Raw genomic sequence first — 27,808 nt, 5'->3', positions numbered from 1 at the left:
GAGACAGAGGTGGGATTCCCACCCAGACCTCTCTGACCCCTACACTGTGCTCTGAACCTCAGTTCGGCTGTGGAGCAGTGCGGGGTGGTGAGAGGCAAGGCTTCAACAGGGGCCCTTCCCTTCACCTCCCTTTTTTCTCCCCCAGAGACTGTGCAGTTATCCAAGGCTCCAGAGCCGGCAGGTGGAGCCCTTCCCATGGCTGAGCTCCTGCCCCAGCTGCCTTGGCCCCCATCGGTGGAGGGTGGTGTCCAGGACTCATCAGTTCCTGCAGCCGAGTGGCAGAACCAGCAGCCACGAGATGGCAGGGCAGAGGGCCCATCCCCTGAGACCTGGAGGCTCCCGGAGGTGCCTTCCATTCACATAACACCATCCAGTGATGGAGAGTCACCCCCTTGCACCCCGACCCCCCAGCGCCTACGGCTGCCGAGGACCCCAGACCTGGAGAGTCTACCCCAGGACAGGTCAGACCCCGGTGTTGGGACAAAAGAGAGGTGCTCTCTCTCTAGGGACTCGTGCTCGAGGGTGGCTGACACCGTCCAGGTGCAGGAGCTGAAGGTCAGTTGGACTGAAGTTGTGAAATAGGTACACAAATAAAACCAGGCAACTGGGACTATGTGTTGAGACAACTGATTCTGAGCTCCCTGCTCTCAGCAGAGCACTGCCTATTAAGGGGACACCCCTTTCGACACACCCAGTGTTTCTCCTTCCTTTTTTTTTTTTTAATTTTTAAAAATGTTTATTTCTTTTTGAGAGACAGAGAGAGAGAGAGAGGCAGAAAGAGAAGGAGACACAGAATCCCAAGCAGGCTTCCTGCTGACGGTGTGGAGCCGGACATGGGGCTCGAACTCACAAACTGAGATCGTGACCTGAGCCAAAATCAGGAGTCGGAAGCTTAACCAACTAAGCCACCCAGGTGCCCATCTGGTGTTTTTCAAACTGTGGATCATGACCATTTAAGGGCCGTGAAACCAAGGTAGTGCGTTGCGAACAGAACTTTTTCCAAACAGAAATAGGGTAGAATTTAAAATACAATGTTTGAGGCATAGTGAGTAAGTGGGGTTTCCTGCAACTTTTGTGACATTACATGTATTTATATATATGTTATATACATATTACAGGTACTTCTTGTACTGGAGACCAGCGTAAAAGGTATGTCTTGCTGTAGCTCCTGGGAAAAAAAAGAAAAAAGAAACTTAAACAAAACTTCTGTGAATAAACGCTGCCTCTGGCACAGGGAGACAGGAACTGAAAGTTCAAGGCTGCAAGGGGAAAAGAAGACAGAACTATATTGGCTCTGAGTAGAAATATCCACTGTGGTTTCTTCTAACAATGGATGCTAGATAAGAGTTAAGGTTTATGAAATAGAGCTCTGTGTATCAGTGTGGAGAAAACTCAGAAACAACGATGATGGAGAAAACAAGTTGCAAAATGATACAGTAGGAGACTAATCGTGTGTATCTTTCAAAAGACACTGAACAATAGGCTATATTGTTGACAGATGCATCCTGATGTCAAAAAAAGGATGAGAAAGGGCACAGGAGGAACACAGCTTCAGGGAGGTGGGTACCTTGGGGGTAAGACCAGAGAACGGAGGGATGGGGAACTGGGCCTTTGGCTGGGCCTGAGAAAATAAGATCTGAAATGAAAATGGCAAAATATCCACATCTACCGTCTATGGATGGTGGGGATGATTGTTTTATTTGTTTTTTCCAGTTTGAAATAAATATTCCCTAATTAAAAATTTAAAAGTATTTCAAAAGAAGAAACAGGTAAAGAGAAGTTGAGTTGACCTTTAAACGATGGGGGGGGGGGGGGGTTAGGAGGCACTGGCCCACCATTCAGTCAAAAATCCAAGTGTAACTTTTGACTCCTCAAAAATTTAGCCACTAATAACCTCCTGTTGGCCAGAAGGCTTCCCTATAACATAAACAATCAATTAACACGTATTTTGTACGTTACCTGTATTATATACTGTATTCTTACAATAAAGTAAGCTAGAGGAAAGAAAATGTTTCTAAGAAAATCATAAAGCAGACAAAATACAGGTGCAGTACTATACTGTAAAAAAAATCCATGTATAAATGGATTCACATAATTCAAACAAATTCAAATGTTGTTCAAGGATCACCTGTATAGAGAATGACAGCAATGAAACAGAGGGGGATGGTGGAAGGAGCGCCTAAGATCTGAGAGAAGAACGCAGAGGAAACAGCAGGTGCAAAGGCCCGGGTAGGGGTGGGGGTGTCTGGTGAGCTAGAGGAAAAACGGGTGGTGGGAGGGAATGCAAAAAAAGGAGGAGGAGGAGGCGGTGAAGTCAGAATGGTGACAAGGGCCACCAGGTCCTTAGATTCTGGAGAGACTCTGTGGGTGGAGTGGACAGGGATTGCTGAGAGATTGCATGTAGGTGTGAGGGAAACAGAGGGGTCAGGGAAGATGGAAGTTTTGGGCCGGCCATCCACCAAAATGGAGAAGTGGAGTGGTTTTGGGGGTGGGGGGGCGTGCGGGGAGATGCTGCAAAGGTGCAGAGAGAGATGGGAATGGAATTTTTTCAAGACTAGGAACAGAATGTCATAGGGAAGGGTGGAGGTGCTGAGGTGCCTCCGGCCAGGAGCTGTGAGGTTGGACTCACGTTTCCCTGTCTTCCTGCAAGGAGTCCGGGACACCGACAGACAGCCCCACAGGGATGGACGCAGGTTACCGCGTCACAGCAGGGCTGTGGCCAACTCTGCAGCCTACCCGCTGCGTGACCTGGGCCAAGCCACTTCCCGTCTTTGAGGAGGGGCTTCCCCATCTGCGAAAGGGCTGCTGTCCCCCACCCCAGCGCTGCCCCATGGGAAAGCCCCTTACCACACAGTTCGTGGGATCTCCAGGACTGGGGTGACTTGCCCAAGGTCACGACACAGCTAAGAGCCAGGCAGGCTGGATTCTAACTTGGTCTGCTGACGGGGACTGGGATGGAGAAGGGTCCCCAGATGTCGAGGACCTCCTGGGCCAACACTGGGGGGCGGGGGGGGGGGGCGGAAACGGATGGGAAGAGGGAGGCGGCCTACGGGCCCCACCCCGTTCCCGCCAGAGGCCGTTCTTCGGTGCTCGCAGCCCCCACCCCTCCGCTTCCCAGAAACTTCGTCCCACCTCTCAGGTTCCTCCCCGGGCGGCCGGCAGCTCCCGGCCGGGGGCAGAAGTGGAGCCGAAGACCCTTTCCGGGTACCGGAGGAGAGGGTCGCAGCCGGTGCCAAGGCACTGCCATGGCGGGGTTTCCTTTGAATCCACTGTTCCCTTTTCTATCCTTCTCTCTCCTCTGATCGTTTCTCTGCCTCCTCCGATTCTCAGTCTCTATCTTTTCTCCTCCTCTCTCCTGTTTCGGTATCTCCGGCGTCCCAGCTGCTCCTCTCGGTTCCCCGCGTCGCCCTCCCTCCCCCGGTGCACCCCCCCTCCCCTCCCCGTCCCAGCATCTCCAACTCTGGCCGCGGGCCTCCGGCTCCGGGCCTGGCGGCGCCCGCCGGGCCTCCCGGGCCTAGGCCAGCCCCCGCCGCGGGGTGCCGGCCCGCGCCCCTCCCCCCGCCCCTCCCCCGCCCGGGTCCGAGGGCCCTCCCTCTGGGCCGCACCGCCCCCCTTCCCGCGCAGGCGGGGGCGGCGCGGTGACGCGACGGGGCGGGGGCGGGGGAGGGAGGGGTGAGCTGACGCTGCGGCGGCTCCCGCTGCTCCGGGGCTCCGGCCTTTGTGCGGGCCGCGGGCGGCGGGCGGCGGGCGGCGCGGTCGGGTGGGGGCGGCGGCCGCGGAAGGCGAGGCAGGTGCCCCGCGGGGACGCCCAGCTCAGCCCATCCCCGCTCGGCCGGCCGTGCCCTGCGGCCGGGCGCGCCCGCCGCGCCGCATCCATGTTTGAGTAAGGACCGGGGCGCGGCGGGCGGGCGGGAGGACCGGGCCGGCCGGCCGGCCGGCCGGCGGCTCCGCGCGCTCGGCTTGCGGGTAGCGCGGTCGGAGCCGAGGCTGGGGGTTGGGGCTCGCGGGGTCTGCGAGGTGGGGGGTGGCGGGCTACCGGGTGGGGGCGGGGAGGGGGCCGGGGCCGCCCTGGGGGCAGGGCGCTGAAGGCAGGGAGGCTCCAGGGCTGGCTCGTCACTGACGGGGCGCGACGCGCCGGGGTGGCGGGGCTTTGGTGGGGGTCCCGGGCTCATCCCGCGGGGAGCGTGGCCTGCGGGGAGGGCCCCGGCCTAACTGGCCGCGGCCCGGGAGGAGGGGGGTGAGCGCAAGGCCGACCCCGGGCTTTGGGCCTGGGGTGGAGGCTGGGCGGACTCTAGCCCCCGCTGGCCCCCTCGCAGGCCACTGAGCCCCGGGCGGGAACGTGAGCAGCCCCTCCCGGTCTGGGCCCCCTCCCACCGCCCTTGTCTGTCGCGGGGCTCCGTGAGCCTCGGACTGTCGATGGTGGGGGCTTCGTGCCTGAAATTCTCTGGGATTGCAGGCCCAGAATTGACCTCCTACTCCCTGGGCCGGGTATGTTTTCCAGTATGAATCGTAGGTGTCTTGGAAATGTGTGTACGCGTGCCTGTATCCCTACTGTGCATCCTCTTTGACTGTGTGTGTAATTTACGTCAAACTCCATCTGTGGCTCCATGTGTTACTGTAAGTTCCCTGAGGATGTTTGACAGTGATTCTAGTGTGTGTCGGGGGGGGGGGGGGGGGGGGCTCTGCGTGTGTGCCTGTGACCTTCTGTGGTCGTATGGGTGTGAAGTATTATCACATCCCGTCGGACCTGTGCATATCTGGTTGTGACTTTGGAGTGTGTGTACATGTGTCTGGGTCTCCTAGTGTGCAGACAGCTGTGCTCCTCCCTGGTTGAGTGTGTGTGTCTGTGAAATTTTCCTCTCATTTCATCTGTGGCTCCAGGTGTCACTGCAAGTTGCCATTGTGTCCAGTTGTGACTCTGTGGTGTGTGTGCGTACATGTCTGGGACGATGCTTACAGCTGTCACTTTCTGTCTGGGTGCCTGTAATTCATCTCTGAATGCATTAGCTCTTTGTACAAATGTAAGTTACCTGTGTGTGTCCAGATGTGACATTGTGTGTCTGGGGCCTGGCATATGTGGCTGGATCCCCCTGGGGTTGGGGGGTTGTGCCTGTAATTTACCTCTGATTCCATCTTTGTGTGAAGGTTCCGGAGTGTATTCATATGTGACAGTTTTGCGTGTGCCTAGGCTTTGTGTGTCCAGCTGAGACACTCTGGGGCTTTATGTGTGTGAAGAGCAAGAGGAAGAAATCCCTTGTGGCTTTTAGTGGGCCTGGGACCCTCTTTCCTGAGACCTGGGGTGTACCCTTGACCCTCTGGAGCAGTAAGAACTGGCATTGTTCCCCTGTTGCGGTTGAGAAAGCACATCCCACACGTTATTTCAATACCTGGCCACTGTGCTATTAAGATGTGGCCGTGACCTCCTGGGTCCTTCATGGCTTTGTGAGTGTCTGGGTTCTCTGGCGGTGACATAGCTGGCACTTCCATCCCTTGCCACGTTACAGCAGGCCTTCCCTTTGTCTTCCCCACCAGTTGGTGAACATCGGGAGAGTCGAGCTGAGCCTGTGACTTAAATTTACTGACGTTGTTCCTCTGCGGCTGTTCTACTTGTATGGCGCTCTCTGTAGAATGTGATTTGCTTTCACCTCTTTGAGACTTTCTCGAGGCTGTATGTGTGCATGTAATTTATCCGGGACTTTCTATGGTTTCTGTGACCCTCTGCAGCTGCATGTATGCATCACGCACATGCATGTGTGTGTGACGTCTGGGACTTTGTGACTGTAGCGTACTTGTCGTGCTGCAGCTGCGTGTGTCAGTGCTGGCACACTGTGGTCCTGCGTGAGGGTAACATACCCTGATACCGCTGCCATGTGTGGGCTCCAGGTGTCACTGTAAGTTGCCTGTGTGTCCGGTTGTGACTCTGTGGTGTGTGTGCATACGTGTCTGGGATGGTGTGGGGTGGGGGAGACTTCTTGCACCGTGGGGAAGTACGGTTGCCCGTGATGCTGGCTCTGTGGGACCCACACCAGGTTTCCCTTTTATGCACACCTGCGTGTGCGTCTGTTCCTCTGTGACGAGAGCTCAGGGCTGTTTAGGCCCAGGAAGTCCGTATCTGCAGGGGCAAAACCCGGTTCTCTTCCGAGTCCCTGCCCCCTCCCCCCGCCAACGGTCCTTCAGCCACGACGGGCTCTTCCCTTCCCTCTGCTACAGCCTGTCTGGTTGGGCAGCCTCAGGGCTGTGCCTGCCCTCAAGCACTTCCTCTTCCTCCTACAAAGAGCCACATCTGGGGGGTGAGAGACCTGCCCCGTCTGTGTGTTATTGGCCCTGTTACTGGCCTAGTCCTAAGGACCAGCCCCCTAGACCTGGGGCTGTGGGAGGGTAGGACAAGGGGAGAGGGTCTGCATTTTAGGGTAGAGAGGTGAGAAAATGAGACAGGGGAGGAATGTGGTCACCCCCTCCTTCAGAACCCTTGCATAGCTCACCAGTGCCCTCAGGGTGAAGCTCAAGCTCCTGACCAAGGTTCGGGGCCTGCAGGTGGGCCTGTACCCTCCTGTCCTCCTTCCCCAGCCCCGCTGGCCACCTCAGTCCTCCTCAGACCTGCCAGGCTCTGTCCTGTCCCTGAACTCTATGCTTCTGTCCCTAAAACAGTCTTCCCCTGCCAGAGCTGCCCTTTGTCCTCAGGCTCAGCTCAAGTGTGCCCCGGACTCCACCCACCCTCCCACTTAGCCCTCATTTATTTCTGTGGTCCTCAAACCTGAACATGCACCAGTCTCCTAGGCCCCACCTGGAGGTGGGTCCTGGGTCCCCGAATCTGCATTTCTCACAATTTCCTGCTCTGCCGGTGCTGCGAGCTGTGCTGCTTTATAGCACAGACCAGCGTCTGAGATCAGCGTCTTCATTTACATGTTTTCTTGTCGGTCATCTCTGTTCCCCAACCGAATGTCAGGTCCCTGCAGGCAGGGAAGGTATCCGTTTTGCTCACTTCTGTGTCCCCAGTGCCTGGCACAGGGCACGTGCTCAGTGCATGCTTAGTGAATGGTGGAGCTTGGGGGTCAGTTTGGGCTCTGAGCCCCAGGCTGAGGTGTTTATATGGTGCCTGTTGGGGTCAGCGTTTGCATCTTGGACACAGGTGTGCTGGGGTGATGGCCGGTCCTTGTCCTCCATTTTAGTCCTAGTCCCTACTGATCAGAACGGAGTGCCTTCCACGCGCTGGGCTTCATGTGCACTTGACCCTTGAACAACACAGAAGTTAGGGAGGGCTGATCTGCCGCGCAGTGGAAAATTGGTGTGTAACTTTTGACTCCCCCCAAACGTAGCTACTTAGTTTCCTGTTGATCTGAAGCCTTACTGATAACATAAACCGTCGATTAACACGTTATTCTGTTTACTGTCTATATTATATACTGTATTATATTATTACGATATTGTATTATTACAATAAAGTAACCTAGAAAAAATGGTATTAAGAAAATCATAAAATGGGGCGCTTGGGTGGCTCAGTCTTAACCGACTCTTGGTCTCAGCTCAGGTCTTGATCTCGGGGTTGTGAGTTCAAGCCCCACCTTGGGCTCCAGGCTGGGCGTGGAGCCTACTTAAAAAGAAAAAAAAAAAAACATAAAGAAAATACATGTACAAGAGTGTACCTTATCTGTTGAATGAACTTCCCATAGAAGTGACCCCGTGCAGTTCAAGCCCATGCTGTTCAAGGGTCAACTGTATATTACCTCACTTTCTCCCCCAGACAACCCTGTGAGGTGGACGCCATTATGCCCATTGTATTCAGGAAGGAGCTGAAGTACAGGAAGGTGCAGACACTTGCCCAAAGTCACACAGGGAGCAAGTGGCCGGGGGGTCGCCGAGGGGTTGGGCAAGTCTCACACAGGCTTGAATCTGGGTTCCCTGAGGGGCGGGAGAGGGTCAGCCATTCATTCAGTCCACAGGGAGCAGATGCTTTTGGAGCACCTACTGTGCCTAGTTCTAGGCAGTAGGGATGTAGCTGGAAACAAACCCCCTTCCCCTGTGGAGCATGGAGAGAGAGATTCCAGAAGTTCAAGTGGGGGTAGGGCTGAGGAGAAAGAGGAAGAGGGAGGAGGTTGGAGAGGCGGGGAGTGTGATTTCAATAGAGAGTCGAGACTTGGAGAAGCATCCAAGGAGCAGAGACCTGAGGAGGCTCAGGAGCCCTCCAGACATCTGGGAGGAAGGGCGTTTGGGCAGAGGGAACAGCCAAGGCAGGAGCTGGGGAAGAGTGAGCAAGGGGTTGATGACAAGGTCCAGCCCTGGGCTTTTAGCTGGAGTCAGGTACAGCGGGGGGGGGGGGGTTCCCACCTGACTCAGGTGTTCACAGGCCCCCCTCCGGCTGCAGGTGGGGAGCAGAACACGGGAAGGGGATAGGGGTCAGGGAGGTCTGGGAGAAGCCAGCTCCAGTAGTCCAGGGGGAACGGCAGTCACTTGGGTCACCACCTATCTCATTTATTTACTTACAATTTTCTTCCACAAATTCACAAGTGTGACATGAATGCCTACCCTGGGTCCTGGTCCAAGCAATCCTGGGGACAGAGCAGTGACCGGGACAACAGGCTGGCCACCAGGGAGCTCACGGACCTGTGGGGGAAATGGAGCTGTCACCAGGCAGTGACAGCCCAGGAGTAGTCAGGGCTGGGATGGGGGAAGCAGAGGCAGAGTGGCGGTGGTGCAGTGGTTCGGGAAAGGATGGGAGCTGCCAGGGGTCTGTGGGAATGGGGACGCACAGCAGGGAGGCTCTGTCCGGGAGGGAGGGGTGGTGAGCAAGAATCCTGGAGGATGCACTTGAATTCACTAGGCGAAGAAGGCAAAGGGCAGTCTCCACTGGGAGAACAGCGTGTGCCGAGGCTTGGAGGCAAGAGAGGGAAGTCTGAGGAGCCCTGAGTGGTCCAGGGACTTGGGATGGAGTAGATAGAAGGCCCCCAAGGTAGAACCCTGCCCTGACTTAAAGCAACTGTGCAAGGGGCCCCTGGGTGGTTCAGCCGGTTAAGTGTCCGACTCTTGATTTCAGCTCAGGTCATGATCTAGTTCGTGGGGTCGAGCCCCGTATTGGGCTCTGCACAGACAGTGTGGAGCCTGCTTGGGATTCTCTCTCTCCCTGCCCCCACCCCTCTCTGCCACTCCCCCCACCCCCGCCAAATTTTTTTTTTAAAAGAAGCAGCCGTGTTTCCTTGGACAAGTGGTTTGCTGCTTTATGCCTCAGCTTCTTCCTCTGTAAAGCAGGGATGGTGATAGTGTCACGTGCACAGGGTTGCCGGAGGAATAAGTAATGATACAGAGAGCTTGCCGGAGTCTTGGTACAGAGCCAAGTGTCCCTCTGCTGCTCCCGCTCCAGCCGGTGCACGGATCGTTCGGGTAGTCACCATTGTTTGTTGGGAGTTCACTGCGTGCTGGGTACAGTTTTGGGTGCCAGGGACACAGCGGCAACCAAGACCTCCTTAATCCACACAGTTGGAGGCAACAATAGGCAAACCGAATAAGCCAACAGGAAGAGTTGAGGTAGTGTGAGGTGGGCTTCGGGGGGGCTGGGCCCCCAGGGGAGGAGGAGCATTTGAGCCAAATAAGACAGAATCTGTTAGGCTGGGCTGTGGAATGATGTTCTGGGCAGAGGGAACGGAAGTGCAGGGGCCTTGATGTGGGAATGCTGTCAGTGATGCTTAGGGAAAAAAGGAGGCTGGGGTGGCTGGAGTGGAGGGTGTGACAGGCCACAGCAGGGCCTTGGGTGCCAAGGCGGGGGGGGGGGTGGGGGGGGGGCTCGGCCTTTACAAGGAGGTCCCTGACCTGACTCGGGTTCACCCTCTGCAGGGGGGTGGGGATGGGGACAGGGGGCCCAGGGAGGGGCTGCTGTGGTGTCTGGGAGGGGGAGGGTGGAGGCTGGGCTAGGGTGCTGGAGCAGGGGAAATGGGCATAATAGAAATAACGGAAGTAGATTTTGGAGGTAGAGCAGGTGGGACTTGCTGATAGATGAGAAATGAAGAGTGAACAGGAAACATAAGACGCTTAGGCTTTTTAGCTGAAGCCAACGGACTGGAAACGGGCTACTCCATAAATGTTCGTACAAATGAATTGATAAGTTAATTTTAAAAATAGACCTCCCTATATGCCAGGTTCTACTAAAAGCACTTTATACGTGTTGATTGACTTGACTGTCCAAACAAGCAGACGAGGACAAGTATTATCTCCCCTGGATCACGGATGAAGTCACCGAGTTGCAGAGTTAGGGAACTGCTCGGTCACCCTGCGAGAAGGGGAGAGAAATTTGTGGGTGGGGATCAGCGGGCCCCTGTGTGGCCTCCTAAAATAAGCCTGTGCCCGCACCTAGCCTGTTTTCCCCCCTGATGCCCCTCTTTTCCTCCCCCAGCACCACCCCCCACTCCGGCCGGAGCACGCCGAGCAGCTCCCCGTCTCTCCGTAAGCGGCTGCAGCTCTTGCCCTCAAGCCGGCCCCCACCCGAGCCTGAACCAGGCACCATGGTGGAGAAGGGGTCAGACAGCTCCTCGGAGAAGGGCGGCGTGCCTGGGACCCCCAGCACCCAGAGCCTGGGCAGCAGGAACTTCATCCGCAATAGCAAGGTCGGTGCAAGCCCAGGTCGGGTGGGGAGAGAAGTGGAAGGGTGGGGGAGTTAGGGGCTCGTTCTGACGCCGCTCCTTTCTCTTACAGAAGATGCAGAGCTGGTACAGTGTAAGTGCGGGGCAGGGGGCTTGCTGGAGGGGAGCGAGGGAGGGGGGCAGGTGCTGGGCCGGGAGCCCCAGGCTGTAGCAGTGGGTGGGGGGTCAGCTGACCTAGGGTCACATTCTGTGCCGCTCCTTACTTCCTGTGTGACCTTGAGCGAGCTGTTTAACGTCTCCGGGCCTGTTTCCTGAGCAACTGTCCCAACCTTTCAAGGCTGGAGGGAACACGCCCTAAGAGTCCGTGGTGCTGGTGGGTACTTGCTGCAGGGCCTGGCTTACGTGGAAATCCACGAATGACAGCTCTCGTCATGGTTAGTTTTGGGTTATGGGCAGCGGAGGCCAGACGTGAGCTAGACTTGAAACCGCAGAGAGCTTGTCTGGGGATGAGGAGACTCAGGGGCTTCTGGGGGCTTTGTGGGGCAGAAGTAGGGGTGTGAACCCACATCCGGGTACTCACCTTCCAAACTCCCCCAGATGCTGAGCCCCACATACAAACAGCGGAACGAGGACTTCCGGAAACTGTTTAGCAAACTCCCTGAGGCTGAACGCCTCATTGTGGGTGAGTCCTGACGCCCAGACCCAGGGCTGGGCCGGGCCCTGGGTTCCCAGCTCTGCCCTCCCGCCTCTCCCCGCCCTCGCTGGCCAGCACAGCGTGTGTGACTCGGGTGTCTGCCGTCTCTCCCCTCGGCCGCCTCAGATTACTCCTGTGCCTTGCAGCGCGAGATCCTCCTCCAGGGCCGCCTCTACCTCTCTGAGAACTGGATCTGCTTCTACAGCAACATCTTCCGCTGGGAAACAACAGTGAGCCGACTCAGGGTCAGGGAGGGGCTCCGGGCGGTCTGGGCCCTGGCCTCTTCTGACTGGCCTGTCGTCCTCAGATTTCCATCCAGCTGAAGGAAGTGACGTGTCTGAAGAAGGAAAAGACAGCTAAGCTGATCCCCAATGCCATCCAGATCTGCACTGAGAGCGAGAAGGTGAGCCTGACCACCTGCTCGGGGGGCTGTGGTCACTGGTCTTAGCCAGCCCCTCCCGCCCCAAGCCCTGCTTAGTCTGCACCCAGAACTCTCAGATCCCTCGCTTTCTCTTTACCCCCTTGCCGTTCCACCGGCCTGGCCTGGGCTCCTATCACCACCGACCCGGAACCCCCGCACCAGCCCCTCGTCTCAGTCCCTATAGTCAGTCTGTCCTTTCACACAGCTGCTCGGAGATAATATTATTAGTAAAATTCTTCCCTCGTGAGTTCCCATATCTGTCAACTCAGATGCCCCCTCTCCTTGGAAGCCTCCCCTGACACTCCGTTCTGTCCTGATGATTGTTGCCTCATGGTCCCAAGATGGCTGCCTCTCACTAATGACACAGAAAGGGAGAAGGGAACGGTGGGAAGACTCCCCTTTGTGTTTTGTTGGTCAAACATGGATTGGGTGACCACCCCTACTGGCCGAAGGAGACTGGGAAGGTGCCCTGGGCTTCACCCCATCACAGCGCAACCACTTTGGGTCATACCTGTCTCTCGCCCTGGACTGTGAGTTCTGGGGGCAGGGCCGGGGGCCGTGTCCTCAACACAGTGACTCCAGCATCGTCCGCTGCCAGGCTGGGCATAGGATAAACATTCTGTGGGGTGAATGAAGGGGTGAATGAACGGATGCATCAGGATGGAGATCCAGGCCATGTCTGTCCCCCACCCCATCACACCCCTCTCTTTCCTGCAGCATTTCTTCACCTCCTTTGGGGCCCGGGACCGCTGCTTCCTCCTTATCTTCCGCCTCTGGCAGAATGCGCTGCTTGAGAAGGTGGGTCTGGACGGGACCTGGATGGGGGATTAGGGGAAATCATGGAGCCGGGAGGGCCAGAACTTGGGGAATGGGCACAGGCCTGCCGTACCTGCAGCATCTATGGACTCCACCAGGGGGCCACCACGGGCCCTAGTGCCAGGCCTGTCCACATGTACGTGTATCCATGGCCTTTTATTCACTGTCCACAAATCAAAACTGCTCTCAGCTGAGGGAGGTATCTTTGTATGTGTGGCTGCAAAACCTCACTTGAGCTAGCATGGTTATTTGTAGTCTGTATCAGCACTGATAGAAGTTTCTGCTAAGATGAAAGTATTCTCCATCCATGCTGTCAAAATATGGTAGCCACTGGCCACATGTGCCTGTTGAACTCTTGAAAAGTGGATAGTGTAGGTGAATGTCTGCATTTTAAGTTTTAATTCATTTATACTTAAATGGCCGCATGTGCTTCTTGTATAGCTCAGGCCTCCATTTATCTCAGTGTGACTGTTCATGTGTTTCAGGACAAAAAATATCAATATGCATGACTGAGATACACCTTAGGTATAATTGGAATTCAATACAAAGTTGTAATATCTATCCAATATAGAATATACCAGTGATTCTCAAACTGTAGGGCTTCAGGAACCTTTTATCCTCTTTTAAAATAATTGTGGACGCCAAAGAGCTTTTGTTTAGGTGGGCTATGTCTACCAATATTTACTGTATTAGAAATTGAAACTGGGGAATTCTCAGACACAAGAATACAGGAGCACATATTGCATTGGCCCCTGGAAAAAGGCAGCATCCCATGTCATGTAGCCTCTGGAAAATTCCACCGTGTACCAGTATGAGAATAAAAGTGACAAAAGCGAGTAGCATCTCATATTGCTAGTAGCACTTAACATTCTTACGAAAATAATTTTGGTGTCATGGATCTCCTGGAAGGGTTTGGGGACCCCCAGAAATCCTTGGACCACACTTTGAGAACCTTTGGTATATACCGCACTGAATACTAAACATAATACAGTTAACCGTTATTGATACCGTATTGCTATATACAGTATAGGCACTGTATTAGCTTTTTTAAACCCCCAAACTGCTTAATTTTGAATTACATCTTGCCCCACAGGTTTTGAGTAAGGGCTTTTAGACTGACCCCATCCCTTTTTTTTTTTTTTTTTAAAGTTTATTTTTGAGAGAGAGAGTGAGCACATAAGAGCGGTGTAGGGGCAGAGAGAGAGGGAGAGAGAGAATCCCAATCTGAGCTGTCAGCGCAGAGCCCGATGTGGGGCTCGAATCCACGAACCGTGAGATCATGACCTGATCCAAAATCAGGAGTCGGACGCCTCACCGATCGAGCCCCCCAGGTGCCCTTGGACTTCCCGCCTTCTGATGGTCTGCTGTGCGCCAGCCTGAGCAGACCCTCCCACAGTGCCCACCGTGGTTGCATGAGTTTACGTAGGATACGGTCGACTGCAAGTAACTGAAAACTCAACCAAACATGCTTTAAGCAAACAGATACTGAGTTCATAAAGTAATAATAACAGCTAATACTTATGGTGCTACTGGGTGGCAGGCGCCGATCTGAGCATTACATGACTTCATTCACCTTATCTTCACAACCACCCTACGAGGCAGCGTGGTTATTACCTGTTTCACCAGCGAAGCATGGAGCGATAGACTTGCCCATGGCCACAAGGGTTTTTGTGTGGCAGAGCTGGGGTTCTGACCTGTTGCGGTTAGGTTCTATCTCCAGCTGACGCTCATGTAACTAGAGGTCTGGAGGCAGGCAGTCCAGGGTGGATTTGAGGGCTCCCCCATGTCATCAGGGACCCAAGCTCTTGTTTGTTCCTCCGTACTATCACCCTCTGCATATTGATGTTTTGTCCACATGCTTTTTGCCTCGTGGTTGCAAGATGGCTGCTACAGCTATAAGGCATCATGCCCTCACGTGAGTGTCCCAGATGTGAAGGAGAAACAGGTGGATAGAAAGGGGACTTTCCTTTATCAGGGAGGGAAAACCCCCTTTAAAGGGGGGCTCTGCACTTCTTTGGCTAGAACTGGGTGACATGACCACCCTCAGTTGCAAAGGAAAGATGGAAAACTTGATGTAAGCCAGTTATAATTTATCCCTAGGGGTGGGGAAGATTCTCCCCCCAAACACATTGGGGTTCTGCCGGCAGGGAGGGAGGGCGGATAGGTGTCGGGTAGGCTGCTCCTGCTGGCCTGCGGCACCCCAGAAGGCCAAGCCTGCTTCTCTGGCTGCACTCCTGTCCTGTCCCCTTGGGGCGGCTCCAGCCACACCCGTCCTCAGGGGCCAGGGTGCTGGAGTAGGAGCCTGGGGAGGGACAGTGCAGCGGCAGGGTCTCCAGGGAGGGTGGGGGCAGAGGAGGCTTCAAAGCTCAGGGCCTGGAGCCAGCCTGCCAGCGCTGGGATTCCAGCCCCATCCCTGAGGAGCTGAGTGACCAGCAGGTCGCTGAATCCCTTCAGATAGGGACATTCCCTACTTCAGAGCTCCAGGGCTGAGCCCAGAATCCGTGCTCAGTCGGGTCAGCTCTTGTGGGGCAGACCCGTCCAATGGTGAGCTCCAGGGTGCCAGACCGGCCCCTCCCCGGGACCCATCTCAGCCCCGCCACTTGAGCACCTCTGCGCCTCAGCGTCACTGCCTTAAACTGACGGCGTTAGCGCTTCACAGAATTGTTTTTGAAGATTCAGTGAGTGCGCGGGAGGGGGTTGGAAGAGTGCCTGGCGCCTGGTAACAACTCAGTGGATGGCCGCCCCTGCTGCTGCTGCTCTTAACTTTTTACTATCATTTCGTCGCCGGCCTTGCTGCTCTGGCCAGGAGCACTAAGGAAGATAGGGGCAGGATGGCCTGGCGGAGGGTGCGTTGGCTCTGGGGTCGGGCTGGGTTTGAATCCCTGGGTCGCCCCCAGTCAGTTGTGTGACCTCAGCGCGTGGTTTCCCCTCCCTGGGCCCCCATATTCTCCTCTGTAAGTCTGGGGATGCTAACCTGTAGACGCGGGAGTATCGTGAGGACCCAGGGGGAAAGTCCAGATGGCCCTGGCTCCTGGTGCCGGACCTTTTGGAGCCAGATTGGGTGAGGGCTGCCCCCTTGTGGACGCCGGGGGAGCGCCGCGTCAGAGGGCTGGTGGGGACTGGGGTAACAAGGGTTCTGGGCCCAGGGAAACTCAGGCCAACCCCATGTCCTGCCTGCCCAGACGCTGAGTCCCCGCGAGCTCTGGCACCTGGTGCATCAGTGCTACGGCTCAGAGCTGGGCCTCACCAGCGAGGATGAGGACTACGTCTGCCCCTTGCAGCTGAACGGTCTGGGGTGAGTCAGGGGCTGGTGGCTGGCTCCTGGGGCAGGGGGAGACAGAAGGGGCTGTGTGCAGAGCTCCTGGGAGTCCTGGCTGGACTGAGGTGGGTGTACGGTCCGGGCGACCAGGAGGGTGTCGGGGGTCTCAGAGATACAGCCATCTCACACCCTCCTTTACCCCACAGGAACCCCAAGGAAGTGGGAGATGTGATCGCCCTGAGTGACATCACCCCCTCTGGGGCAGCTGACAATAGCCAGGAGCCGAGCCCTGTGGGTTCGCGCCGTGGCCGCATCACCCCCAACCTTTCCCGGGCCAGCAGCGATGCAGACCACGGGGTGAGCGGAGGATGGGGGACAGAGAGGATGCTGATGGCGAGAGAGGGGAAGGCGGGTGGTGGGGACGAGAGAGGGGAAGGCGGGTGGCGGGGTCAGGGAGAGGGACGGACTGAGGGGGGCGGTGGGGAGGGGATGGATGGAGGGATGGGATGGACCTGAAAAGATGGCAGAGAAAACGGGGAATGAGAGCGATCAGCTCAAGGGCAGACAGACAGGGAAAAGCTAAGAGACAGAAAAAGCAAGGGATGGATGGACGGATGGACAGACAGATGGGTATACAGATGGACAGATGAAGTAGGAGACAAGGCATGGACAGGATGGACCAGTGGGCAGGAGGGGCATCAGAAGGCTTATGGCCCAGGCACCCAAGATGGGCCTGGTCGGGACTGAGGGGGGCCCTTATCCGGGCAGCCCCAGGCCCCTTGTGACATGCTCAGCTGGAAGCTTTACGTGCCCACGTGACTCTCCAGCGTTGGTTTCCCTACAGCGCTGTGTCCTTATGGCCAATGTGGGTACACGGGGGCCCTCGGGCTGGAATGGCGGTGGGACAAAGCTGGATTAAGCCCTTTCTCTGCAGGCAGAGGAGGACAAGGAGGAGCAGACAGACAGCCAGCCCGACGCCTCCTCCAGCCAGACAGTGACCCCGGTGGCTGAACCCCCGAGCACAGAGCCTACCCCGCCTGATGGGCCCACCTCCCTGGGCCCCTTGGACCTGCTGCCCAGTGAGGAACTGTTGACAGACACGAGTAACTCCTCCTCGTCCACAGGGGAGGAAGGTGAGACAGGTGGCCCGAGTCCTTCTCTTCGGTTATGTGTGTAAACCTTACACAGGCTTGCGTGAGCAAGGGATTTGCTGGCTCATGGGACTGAAATCCAGGGGGTGGGCAGGCAGGTAAGGCACACAGATGGCGGTGTTAGAAATCTGTGTGTCTTTAGCGGTGCTTTGAAGGCAGCAGAGCAGAGCAGATAAGAACGCAGACTCTGAAGCCAGATTGCCAAGGTCCAATTTCTGGCTACACGGCTTCCTGGCTGTGTAACTTGGGCGAATTGTTTAATCTCTTTCAAGACTTATTTTACTTACCTGAAAAGTGGGGTTGGCAATAATCATACTACTTCATAGGGTTGGTGTTAAGGACGCTAAAATGGGTTAACATCCGTAGAGAGCTCAGGCCCGTTAGTGTTGGCTGCTGTCGTTGTTGTTATTATGACTATTTCCATTTTCTCTGTGCCAGCTTCGTTCACAGGTAGCCTCTGTGTTTGTGGGGGCACAGAGAGCCCCAGCCCCGCCCCAGACAAGCCTAGGTTGAGAAGAAGCACGCTTTTCCCAGGGGCTGCACCAGAAGCTCTAGGGTTGGCTCTGTTTGGTCCAACTTGGGCAACAAGCCCAGCCCAGAGCCAATCACTGTGGCTGAGAGCCCAGGCCCACCCCTGAACCAATCCTGGTGGCTCTGACTGGCTGACCCTGGGGCACATGCCCACCCTAAAGCCAGCCTGTGGCTGAAAGGGGCCGAGCAGTGGGCGCTCCACTTGCGTTCAGCCCTGGAGGGTGGGTCTGTCCGTCCACCGTACAAGGCCTGGGAGTGGAAGGGGGCAGCCACCCAGAGCCGCTCCGAGGTGGGAGGAATGCGTCATCCACTGCCCCTTCTCTGTCACCCAGCTGACCTGGCCGCCCTGCTTCCTGACCTCTCTGGCCGTCTGCTCATCAACTCAGTCTTCCACGTGGGTGCCGAGCGGCTCCAGCAGATGCTCTTCTCGGACTCGCCCTTCCTGCAGGGCTTCCTGCAGCAGTGCAAGTTCACAGGTCAGGGGGCTGAGGCTGCACAGGCACGGGGCGGGGGTGGGGAGGAGGAAGCAGGAGACAGCGGGTGGCTGCTGTGCAGATGTGGCGCCCTTGCGGGCTTAGAAGCAGATGCCGTGAGACCGGACTGGCTCTGCCTCTTAACTAGCTGAGTGACCTTGCGCCGGGTTTCGAGCCTCTCTGCCTCGGTTTCTTCTCGTGTACGTTGGGGGTGTGATAATAGTACCTGTTGTATCCAGGTCTCCTAAGAACTACGTGAGTTAATGCTAGAAAAGTGCCTTAGAACGGTAGTATATAGTAAGCGCTTAATAAATACAAGTTCACGATCACACCTTTAGTGCCTAGTCTGTCAGATTTGTGCAGAGGCCAGGCCAGATGAACTCGAGAATCTCGTGAGAACGAAGGTAAATAGGTACACAAAATAAGTCACAGATGTGCCGAGACTGTGAGTTCAGAGGGGTAGCTGTGATCTGAGGGGTATCCAGAAAAGCAGCTGGAAGGATGTGAAATTGAGACCAAGGCCTGAAGGAGGAACTCTTCTGGGGAAGGGGGAGCAGATGGAGGAGAAACCCAGGAGGCCAGCAAGGCATCTGCAGAGGTCCTGAGACCAGAGGCAGGCGCCGGGAGAGTCCCTTGAGGCCGGGCCTCTGTGGCCAGGTGTGGCGAGGTGGAGCCCCAGTGCCGGGTGGGAGGGTTGACTGTGGGACCAGTTGAAAGATTCAGGCCGGGGAGGGGCTAGTCAGAAGGTAGTTTCTCTCTGTTTCTTTTTCCTCTGTCCATGGAAATGAACCATGTAAATCCCCTGCAGAATGAGTAAGACCATGCCTTGAGTTGGGGCCCCACGGTCTTCAAAACTATGCTTATGTCCCGGAGAGACTGACACATCAGACTGACGAACTCCGATTCTGTCCAGAGGCCCTGGAGAGCCAGGGAGTATTCTAGGCAGGTTAGGGGCAGGGCACAAGCTTGGCTTTAAGAAGCTCCCCCCTGGACCTCAGAGGTGGAGACTGAGGCCAGAAATTCCCGGGGGCTGCAGCGGGACTCTGGGTGGGCAGGGGTGGGCCGAAGCAGGAGCAAGGCTCAGGAGGTCAAGTGGATACCCAGGGGAGGGAGTGTCCAGGGCAGGCCCAGGCCTCCGGAGGGAACGTGGGGGATGGTGGGGCTGCCCCTGCGATGGCACCCCGAGAGGAGGGGAGGTTGAGGGGGATGCGGAAGCCAGCGTGGGAACTGGTGGGTGTGAGATATCTGGAGAACTTCCAAGAGAAGGTGTTCAGGAGGTCACAGGACCCTAGGTCTGAGGCTCAGGGGAGAAGCCTGGACTGGTACAGAGAGGGAAGCTGAGGCTGCAAGAGTGGACAAGAAGGCCCCAGGATGGGTGAGAAGCGTAGGGAGAAGTCCCAGCTCTGAATTACCGACATCTGAAGTTTTAGGTGTCTAGAAGGAAGGTGGGGCAGACACCAAGGTGGGGGGCCTGGAGGTGGGGTGGGTTTGGGGGCAAGTCCCGAGAGAACCGGAACTACCCGAAAAGGCTTTCTCCTATGGCCTGTGGGCAGAAACTGGAGAATGGTCTCCTCATCCTGTTCCTGCCTCCCCCAGATGTGACCTTGAGTCCCTGGAGCGGGGACAGCAAGTGCCACCAGCGCCGAGTGCTGACCTACACCATTCCCATCAGCAACCCGCTGGGCCCCAAGAGCGCCTCTGTGGTGGAGACACAGGTGGGCCAGGCAGAGCGGCGGGCTGGGTGCCGTGGCCGGGTGGCGTGCCCCTGACCGCTTCCTCCTTCCTCGTCCCCGCAGACGCTGTTCCGGCGCGGCCCGCAGGCAGGCGCATGTGTGGTGGACTCCGAGGTGCTGACGCAGGGCATCCCTTACCAGGACTACTTCTACACTGCCCACCGCTACTGCATCCTGGGCCTTGCCCGGAACAAGGCCCGACTCCGGTAAGCGGCGGCCTGGCCCCTCACTGGCCACCCTGCTGCTCCCGGGGTCCCCGCCCTTCTGTCCCCACCCCGAGCCCGCAGCACGACGTGGGTTACCACCGCAGAGGAGCAGACGTTCTGGGTCCCTGAGTTCTCTGAACCCTGAACAGTGGAGGGTAGATGAGGGCAGCCCCGGGGACCTCTCCCCCATCCGTGGAAGGGGTTTGAGCCGGAGGCGAGTGACTGAGTGCACGGTGATCGGTTTAGTTGTTTGTTGGCTGTGGGTTATGTGCTCTGTGCCTGGCACTGTTCCAGGCGGTGGGGGTGCAGCAAACCAGACAATCCCTTCTCTCGGGGAGACGTGTCAGGAGCACCTGGGGGTGTCCAGCCTGAGCCAATAGAAGGATGAAGCTGCCATTGACTGCGATGGGGAAGGTGGGGAGGAATAGGTTTCAGGGGAAGATCAGGAGTGGGATGTGCTGAGCTGTCTCAGACTCCCTGTGGAGCTGGGGCACAGCGGCAGGATGGAAAAGTCGGGAAGGAGGTGCGGGGTCAGCTGCCGGCGTGGGTGGGCGCTGCTAAGGTCGGGAGACTTGTCAAGGTGTGTGTCTATGGGTGACGACGGGCCCTCTCTGAATTGGCGGAAGGAGAGCTCCCCCTGGGGAGTGGGGCTGCGAGGTTGGAGTCAGACCCCGACCCCCTCGCCCTGTTCCCCAACCCCAGAGTGTCCTCTGAGATCCGCTACCGGAAACAGCCCTGGAGCCTAGTGAAGTCACTCATCGAGAAGAACTCGTGGAGTGGCATCGAAGATTACTTCCACCACCTGGGTAGGGGCCGGAGGTTGGCCAGGGCAGGGACGGGCTCGGAGCCTGGCGAGGGGCAGCCGTGCAGAGGCCTCTCCTGTGTCCACAGAGCGAGAGCTTGCCAAAGCCGAGAAGCTGTCCCTGGAGGAAGGCGGGAAGGATGCCCGGGGATTGCTGTCAGGCCTGCGGAGGCGGAAGCGGCCCCTGAGCTGGAGGGGTCACGGCGATGGGCCCCAGCACCCGGACCCTGACCCCTGTGCCCGGGCTGGCATGCACACCTCGGGTGTGTCCCCTCAGGCCTGGGCAGGGCAGGCGGAGGAGCGGGGCTCGGGGGGTCATGCCGGGATGGGTCTGTCTGACTCCATGGTGCTCTCCTCAGGCTCCCTCAGCTCGCGCTTCTCGGAACCGTCCGTGGACCAGGGCCCCGGGGCAGGCATCCCCAGCGCCCTTGTTCTCATCAGCGTCGTGTGAGTAAGGGGCCCGGGCTTTGGGGTCACCCAGGCCTGGATCTGTGTTCTGGCTGTGTGACGTCGGGCAGGTGCCGGGCCTCTCTGGGCCTCTCCTGAAGCGGGAGCATGGGCACACCTCCTAGCCGGGCAAAGACGAAAGGAGAGGATGTTTGGAAGGTGCCCAGAGCTCCTTACACGGTGTACTGCTCAGTGGGTCGTGGAGAAGCGTGTCCTGCCGGAAGAGGGAAGCCCTGGGGGCTCTGGGAGGTCGGAAGGGCCTGCCCTCACCCAGAGGGCAGGGAGGGCATTCTGGGGGAGCAGGCACCCAAAGGAGGTGGAATGAGGTGCTCCAGGAGAGATACGGAAAAGGAGCACTGTCACTGACAACATCTCATTCCTACTTTCTGTACCCAACCCTAACCTGGGTGACACTGGGGACACGGTAGTGACAAACGGACCTCACACCAGGCCAGAGTGCTGGGGGACAGGGCCGGGACGGGAAAGCTGTGGGAGGCAGGGGAAGGCTTCCTGGGACAGTGGAGGATTCCTGAGCTGAGACCCCAGAGAGCCGAGGCGGGGACGCTAACGTGCACAAAGGCCTGGGGGGGCGGTAGGGGACGTGGGGGACGGTAGGGGACGTGGGGGGCAGGGCACTCCGAGGACCTGGAAGTGAGGTCCGAGCTCCCAGCAGACCCTGGGGAGTGACAGTCAACTTGGTCACACACTCTGGGCCTCAGTTTCCCAGCACAGGCAGTCCAGAGCGGGGCAGCGCAGCATGCTTCCGGAGGGGCGGGGGCGGCTCTCAGGGCTGGGCGGCTCTCACCTCTTTGTCTCCCCCTTGCTGCCGCCTCAGGATCTGTGTGAGGTAGGGCCCCGCATCCCGCATCTGTGGCACCCCTCGCCTCAGTCCCAGCCGCAGCCCCTTCTCCCCACTCAGTGCCCCCAGCTCTCCCAGTGAGGCAGCCTGCTGTGCAAGTTAGGGGGTGTGGGTGTCAGGCCCGGATTTGAACCCTGACTTTGCTGCTTGTGGACTGTGTGACCCTAGGCGTGTCTCTCACCCTCTCTGAACCTTCACTTTCTCCTCTGAGAAGGGGGTAATTGTGGTGCTCCTTCGAGGTGGGGTTGTGTGGGTGCTGACTTATGGGAGTGTCTGCGTGCTGGTTCTGACCTCTGACCTCTGACCCCTGCCCTCAGCCTCATCGTCCTCATCGCCCTCAATGTCCTCCTCTTTTACCGCCTCTGGTCTCTGGAAAGGACGGCCCATACCTTCGAGTCCTGGCACAGTCTGGCCCTGGCCAAGGGGTGAGTGGGTGGCCTGAGGGGGTTGGGAACTTGGGTAGGTTGGGAAAGGCGACCGCCCCACTCAAGCCCTGCATTCCCTACAGCAAATTCCCCCAGACGGCCACGGAGTGGGCGGAGATCCTAGCCCTGCAGAAGCAGTTCCACAGCGTCGAGGTGCACAAGTGGAGGCAGATCCTGAGGGCTTCCGTGGAGCTCCTAGACGAGGTGCGGCTTTGGGGCCGAAGGGCCCTGTGGTCAGATCCCACCATGTGGCAGACACATCTGGGCCTCAGTTTCTTCCTCCGTAAAATGAGGAAGCCATTCATAGTCCCCAGCTCCCGGGGTTGCTGGACAAATCGGAGAAAGAATTGGCCCTCGTCCCAGGAAAAATATCCACGGGTGTCTGACCTCAGGCATGGCTGGATCCAGCCACCCTCATTCCATGTCTTGACTCTGTTCACCCCCAGGGCTGGCTTTGTTTTGGGCATCCTCCTCTCCCACCCTTGACCAGGGTGGTACCTGCAGCTCTAGGCTGACATGTAAAGGAAAGCATTCATTCTCACTGGCTGCTAGGGTCACAGGCCTGTCCCTGAGCCAGTCAGAGAGGCCGGGGGTAGGCGAGGCTTGGTCCTTGAACCCCACGGCCGCTGTGGGGTGACTAGGGTCACGTGAAGGTGGGAAAGAGTTTCTCCAGAGGATGCTGGGGTCAGATCTCCAGAAGGGGTTGCTCCAGACACTGTCTGTAGTACGGTGGCAGCATCTATTCAGATGTTGAGGTTCGAATTCTGGTGTGTGACCTTGTGCGAGTGACTTCACCGTTGCCAGCCTTGGCTTCCTCCTCTGCGAGCGGGACAATGATTGCTGTTCCCTCAAAGACTGTTGTGAAAATCAAGTGAGTTCACGTACGAACAACGTCAAGCTCAGAGTGAACGCTGTACACGCGTTTGCTGTCATTAGTGTGAACCCAGTGCCTGCACACAGTAGGTGCCCAATTCATGTGGTGGTGGGTCAACATAAATGTCAGGTCCTGGATTAGTGCCTTAGGTGGGAGGGGGCTGTGTGGGCAGCTGAGAGCTGGCTGGCATTGGCTGGACGCCCAAGGGTATCAGAGCCCAAGTTGGTGGGTAATGGTGAAATCACGTGTGGTCACCGTAGACCGTGATATGGAGTCGCGTCTAGGGGCCTCGTTGCACCCTGAGGTCATACTTGCGGGGAGACGCTCGTGCTAGGAAGGGCCGTGCAGAACAGGGTGGAAAGGCATTGAGGCTGGGGTCACGTCACTCACAGAGAGGGATGGCAGGGCCTCCCCGTCCCGAGTTAAAGTCCCATTATTTTCCTCCCTTAACTGCCGAGGGCACAGGGTCAACTTCATAGACTTGTTAGCAGCAGCCACAGATTGATTTGGACTGTTCCATGTGCTGCTGTGACCCACTGATTTGCTCTTCGTGGCCAGCCTATGAGAGGGATGCTCTTGTTATTCCCCATCTATTAGATGGGGGTGCTAAGGTCTGAGAAGTTCAGACTTGCTCAAGGTCACACAGCGGGGAACAAGAGTAGCTGATGTGCATCAGGCACTTCCTGTGTGCCAAGTGCCAGGTGTTTGCCCATCGGATCCCTGAAATAATCCTGTGAAGCAGGTTTGTGACTGACCTGTCTTTCAGCTGAGGGACCTTGGGACCGTTAAGGGGCTTGCCCGAGGCTACCCAGTAAGTAGCAGAGCTGCAACTTGAACCTGGGCCACCTGGGCCCCTTCTATCTCCAGCACCTTGGAAGTTAAACTGGGTGGAGTGTGGCTCCGCTATTGTCACAGGGTGACCTTGGCAGGGGATGTGGCCTCTCTGGACCCTGTCCAGTCCCTCAACTGCATGAAGGGGAGGAACGTCACCCCTGCCGGTACTCACCCCCTACCCTGCCCACTTCCTCCTTCCAGATGAAGTTCTCTCTGGAGAAGCTGCATCAAGGCATCACGGTCTCAGACCCGCCCTTTGACTCCCAGCCACGGCCCGACGACAGCTTCTCCTGAGGACACCCAGCCATGTGGCCGACCCCCCTAACGGACAGATGGACACAGAGCCTCGGCGGCCACTGCTGGCACGGTGTGAGCGCCGGGAGCCTCCCGCCCGCCCCTCCCAGTGGCCCAGCCAGGGGCCACACAGACATGGGGACCACAGAACCGAGATGCACTTTAGATCAGCGTGTGCGAGTCCAGCTGCCATCGCCTGCCTAGCCAGGGAGCTGGCCTGGCCTTCGGCAGGCCCCTCGCTAACTTATTTTGCCCAGCTGGGGTTGTGGGGGGTGCCTCTGGGGTGCACGATGCCCTCAGCTCTGGGTTTAATGTATTATATTTATTTGGGGCTGACAGAGCCCCAATAAAGGGTTGGAAATGGCTGTGGCTGTGCCTGTGAGGTCCCTGGGAGCGGGTGGGAGCCTCCCATTGCACTAGAAGGGCGGGGGGTGGGGGTTGGTCCATTTTCTGGGGCCTAAGTCACCGACACGATCTGGGATTCTCTAGCATCTTCCACAAGCCTTGTGTCATCAGAGTCCAGTGCCAGGCTGTGAGGACAGAGTCAGGCGCCTGGAGGCCCGAGTTCAAGTTCTACCCCTGATTTTTAGCAGTCATGTAACATGGAGCGGGGTCAAGCCCTCTGAGCTTTGGTCTCCCCTTTTGTACAACGGGCATAAGAGTGGCACCTGTCTCCCAGCGTTCTTGGAAGTGACTAGTTCTCCAACTTGAGCTGCACCAGAATCTCCTGGAGGCTTACTGAAAGAGTGCCAGAGCCCACGCGCAGAGTTTCTGAGCCTGCAGATCTGGGGTGAGCTGAGGGTCTGCACCGCCAGCGAGTTCCCAGGGATGCTGATGGTGCTTGTTCAGGGACCTTGCTTTGCGAGCCACGACTACTACAACAGTCGAGGAGTTCATAAACGTGGCCGCTTACAACAGGGCCTGGCTCAGGAAGTTTCCAATAATGTTACTCATCGTGGAAGAATTGGGGGGAGAAAAAAGTAAGTCCTGTAGGAAGCACCAAGTGTGCACCAGGCTCCATGCCAGGGTCTGGTGTTCCTTTAAGTCTCCCGGCGACTCCATATGAGACACAGACGGATAGTTACATGACTGAGGCCACTCTGCAGAAGACGAGGGCTGCAGGCCCAGTCCATGGTGTCTCCACATTTAGATGCAAGGTCCTACCCCTGCGGGACCCCACAACAGCCTGTCCAGGCTGAGGCCATCCGGACCTCTAACCTACCAATGAAGAAATGGGCTTAGAGGCAAAGTCTCTGGTCCAGGTAGAACCCAGGTCTGTCTCACACAGCCCTGTTCTGGTTCCATAGTGAGGGGTAGGAGAGACCTTTGACATGTCAGACACAGCCTGTAAGAAAGTTCTTGACTGAGGGCTTGAGGGAGAGGACTGGAGGAAGGGTTGGATGGAGGCAGGAGGGGCCGTAAGTGGCAAAGGGCAGAGCCAGGCTCTCCTCTAACTATGTGATCGTGGCAGGTTACCCACCCACTGTGGGCCTCAGTTTACCGTGCCTGTTAATTAGGAATAATGGTAATACCCATCATGTGGGGAGAATTTCAGTTCCTATTAGTAAAGTGCTTAGAATAGCACCAAGCCCATAGTAGGTGCTCAGTGAACACCGGCTTATAGGGCTGTGAGCAGATGCCCCTGCCCAGTGCCTAAGGCCTGTCCTCACTGCCTCTCTGCCTGTCACGGGCTGCCAGAGGGAGGGCTCGGAACGGCAAGAGAGTTATTTTCTGCAGAGGAATCTCACAGCCCAGGAGGTGTTGGCACAGAGGCCCAGACCACAAAGGTGTCCAGTGTCCCTGGCTTCCTGTTCCTCTGCCCTGAGCCTGCCCCACATCCTTGTTCCTCTTCCTCTGCAGGACTGGGTCAGGGGGATTCTGGAACTTCACCCCACCCAAAACCAGAGGCCGGGACCTGAGCAGCCAGCCAAAAGTCTCACTCCCACCCTGGTCCTGACAGCCCAGAGCTCCCACCCCCAACCTCTCCATTTGGCAGAACCTACTAAAAGGACAAGCCACCCACTATTGCTGGGGCAGGATTCCAGATCCTTCCACTTGAGGCTAGCTACATGACCCTAGGCAAGGGTGTGAGCCACTCTCAGCCTCCCTTTCTTCTGTAAAATGGGGATAATAGTAGAACTTACTGCCAATGTTGGGGAGGTAGAAATGGATCCAGCGTACGCGAAGGGCTAGAGCTTTGGCATGTATTTATTCATTTGATGAATATTTATTGAGCACCTATAATGTGCCAGGCACAGTTCTGGTGCTGGAAATACAGTGGTGCCCAGGACAGAGTCCTCACCTGGGGGGATCTTGTATCCCAGGGTTGAAGGAACAGGGGGTGAAAGGAAGATCTAAATAAAGGAAGACAAAAATGTCAGGTAGTGACAACTGCGGTCAAGTAAGGGACAGGGGAGGCAGTTTCCTGGGAACGGACAGAAGACCTGAGGAAGGTGACATTGGAGCCAGGAGGTGCTGGAGAAGAGGGAGTGAGCCTTTTGGTTACCAGGGGGAAGAGCAGAGGCAGAGCAGGCAGAGAGGGAAGAGCCAAGAGGGCAAAGGCCCTGAGGCAGGAATAAGTTTGCTGTGTTGGGAACAGCAGCAGGGGCCTGGGGTGGGGGTGGGGGGGGACTGAGCCGCGGGAGGCGCAGGTGGGTGAATGACATCAGAGACCAAGTTACCCCCTGAAACAGGTACCCCCAAACCCCCAGAGAAGCCTCTGTGGTGTAGATCCGGCATGGCCCTCCCTCCCTCCCTCCTGCTTGGGTGGAGTCTGAAGTATTCTCGTGGCCCTAGCATGACACCCCCCCACCTCACGCCCACTTGGGTTCCTGCACAGTGACCCCTCAGGTCCAGATGCCAGGGATCTGAGAGGGAGGTCACTTGGAGGTCCCAACCAAGTCCCCCTCCATCCCAGGAGGATGACCTCCATAAATTGAAGTCGGAAGCCTTGCCCCTCAAACGCCCTCTAAGCCCTCCTGGGACTCTGGGGGTGACCTTTTCCAGACTCCGAAGCTGGGGGTCCCCAGCGTCGGGAAGGGTAGGGGACACCCAGGCCATCCGCCCATGCCCAGAAGCCGCGGTCCCTGCGCCACCGGGAGAGGCCGGTGCGGCGGGCGCCTCCCGGGCCGCTGCGGCAAAGGCTGGGCGGCCGCGCCCTCCCCCCGCGGTGATTCATCCCGCCCCCTCCCGCTCCCTCCTCCCTCCCCAGGCCGCCGCCGCCGCCGCCGCCGCCGCCGCTGCAGTGCGCAGGAGACCGCGGCCCGCGCCTCAGCGCGCCCGAGCCGGAGCCGGGCCGGGGTCGGTGCACCTGGCGAATGCGCCCGGCCGCGCGCGCCAGCGCAGGAGCCCGAGGAGCGGCCGCCGCCCGCGCGGCGGGGATGCCCGGACGCCGGGCCCCGGGGCTGGGCCCCCGGCGGTA

At 57.6% G+C, this 27,808-nt stretch overlaps 1 protein-coding gene and 1 long non-coding RNA gene across 9 annotated transcripts; one reads left to right on the top strand and one right to left on the bottom strand.

The window, feature by feature from the left end:
* The first annotated feature begins 180 nt into the window (after positions 1-180).
* Positions 181-24,752, top strand: GRAMD1A (GRAM domain containing 1A). 8 transcript variants are annotated; one of them, XM_023245428.2, is made up of 20 exons: positions 3,695-3,883; positions 10,382-10,592; positions 10,681-10,701; positions 11,166-11,250; positions 11,389-11,492; positions 11,570-11,665; positions 12,401-12,481; positions 15,682-15,794; positions 15,965-16,115; positions 16,693-16,891; positions 17,773-17,916; positions 19,510-19,628; positions 19,710-19,852; positions 20,555-20,658; positions 20,744-20,917; positions 21,014-21,101; positions 21,937-21,948; positions 22,278-22,385; positions 22,469-22,589; positions 24,295-24,752. In XM_023245428.2, the coding sequence occupies exons 1-20, from the start codon at positions 3,876-3,878 to the stop codon at positions 24,385-24,387; spliced, it is 2,175 nt and encodes a 724-aa protein (XP_023101196.1). In that variant the 5' UTR covers positions 3,695-3,875; the 3' UTR covers positions 24,388-24,752. The 8 variants fall into 8 exon arrangements, with proteins under 8 accessions (XP_044901747.1, XP_023101196.1, XP_044901742.1 ...); XM_045045810.1 differs by lacking the exon at positions 3,695-3,883 and adding an exon at positions 4,185-4,488; XM_045045805.1 differs by lacking the exon at positions 3,695-3,883 and adding an exon at positions 9,244-9,375.
* LOC105261258 lies at positions 978-3,413 on the bottom strand. The gene is made up of 3 exons (XR_891167.4): positions 3,133-3,413; positions 2,848-2,997; positions 978-1,168 (listed from the first exon to the last, which is right to left on the bottom strand). It is a non-coding gene; the product is annotated as an uncharacterized LOC105261258 (long non-coding RNA).
* Positions 24,753-27,808: the final 3,056 nt, after the last annotated feature.

This window comes from Felis catus, chromosome E2, assembly GCF_018350175.1.
Source record: "Felis catus isolate Fca126 chromosome E2, F.catus_Fca126_mat1.0, whole genome shotgun sequence".
Lineage (NCBI taxonomy): Eukaryota > Metazoa > Chordata > Mammalia > Carnivora > Felidae > Felis > Felis catus.
Note: the sequence above shows the minus strand (reverse complement) of the source record. Positions and strands in the feature narration are given on the sequence as shown.

Coding starts and splice junctions, on each gene's coding strand:
- GRAMD1A (XM_045045812.1), top strand. CDS start 196: ATGGCTGAGCTCCTGCCCCAGCTGCCTTGGCCCCCATCGGTGGAGGGT. Junction 10,702..11,165: donor AGATGCAGAGCTGGTACAGT/GTAAGTGCGGGG, acceptor AAACTCCCCCAG/ATGCTGAGCCCCACATACAA. Junction 19,853..20,554: donor CGGAACAAGGCCCGACTCCG/GTAAGCGGCGGC, acceptor CCCCAACCCCAG/AGTGTCCTCTGAGATCCGCT.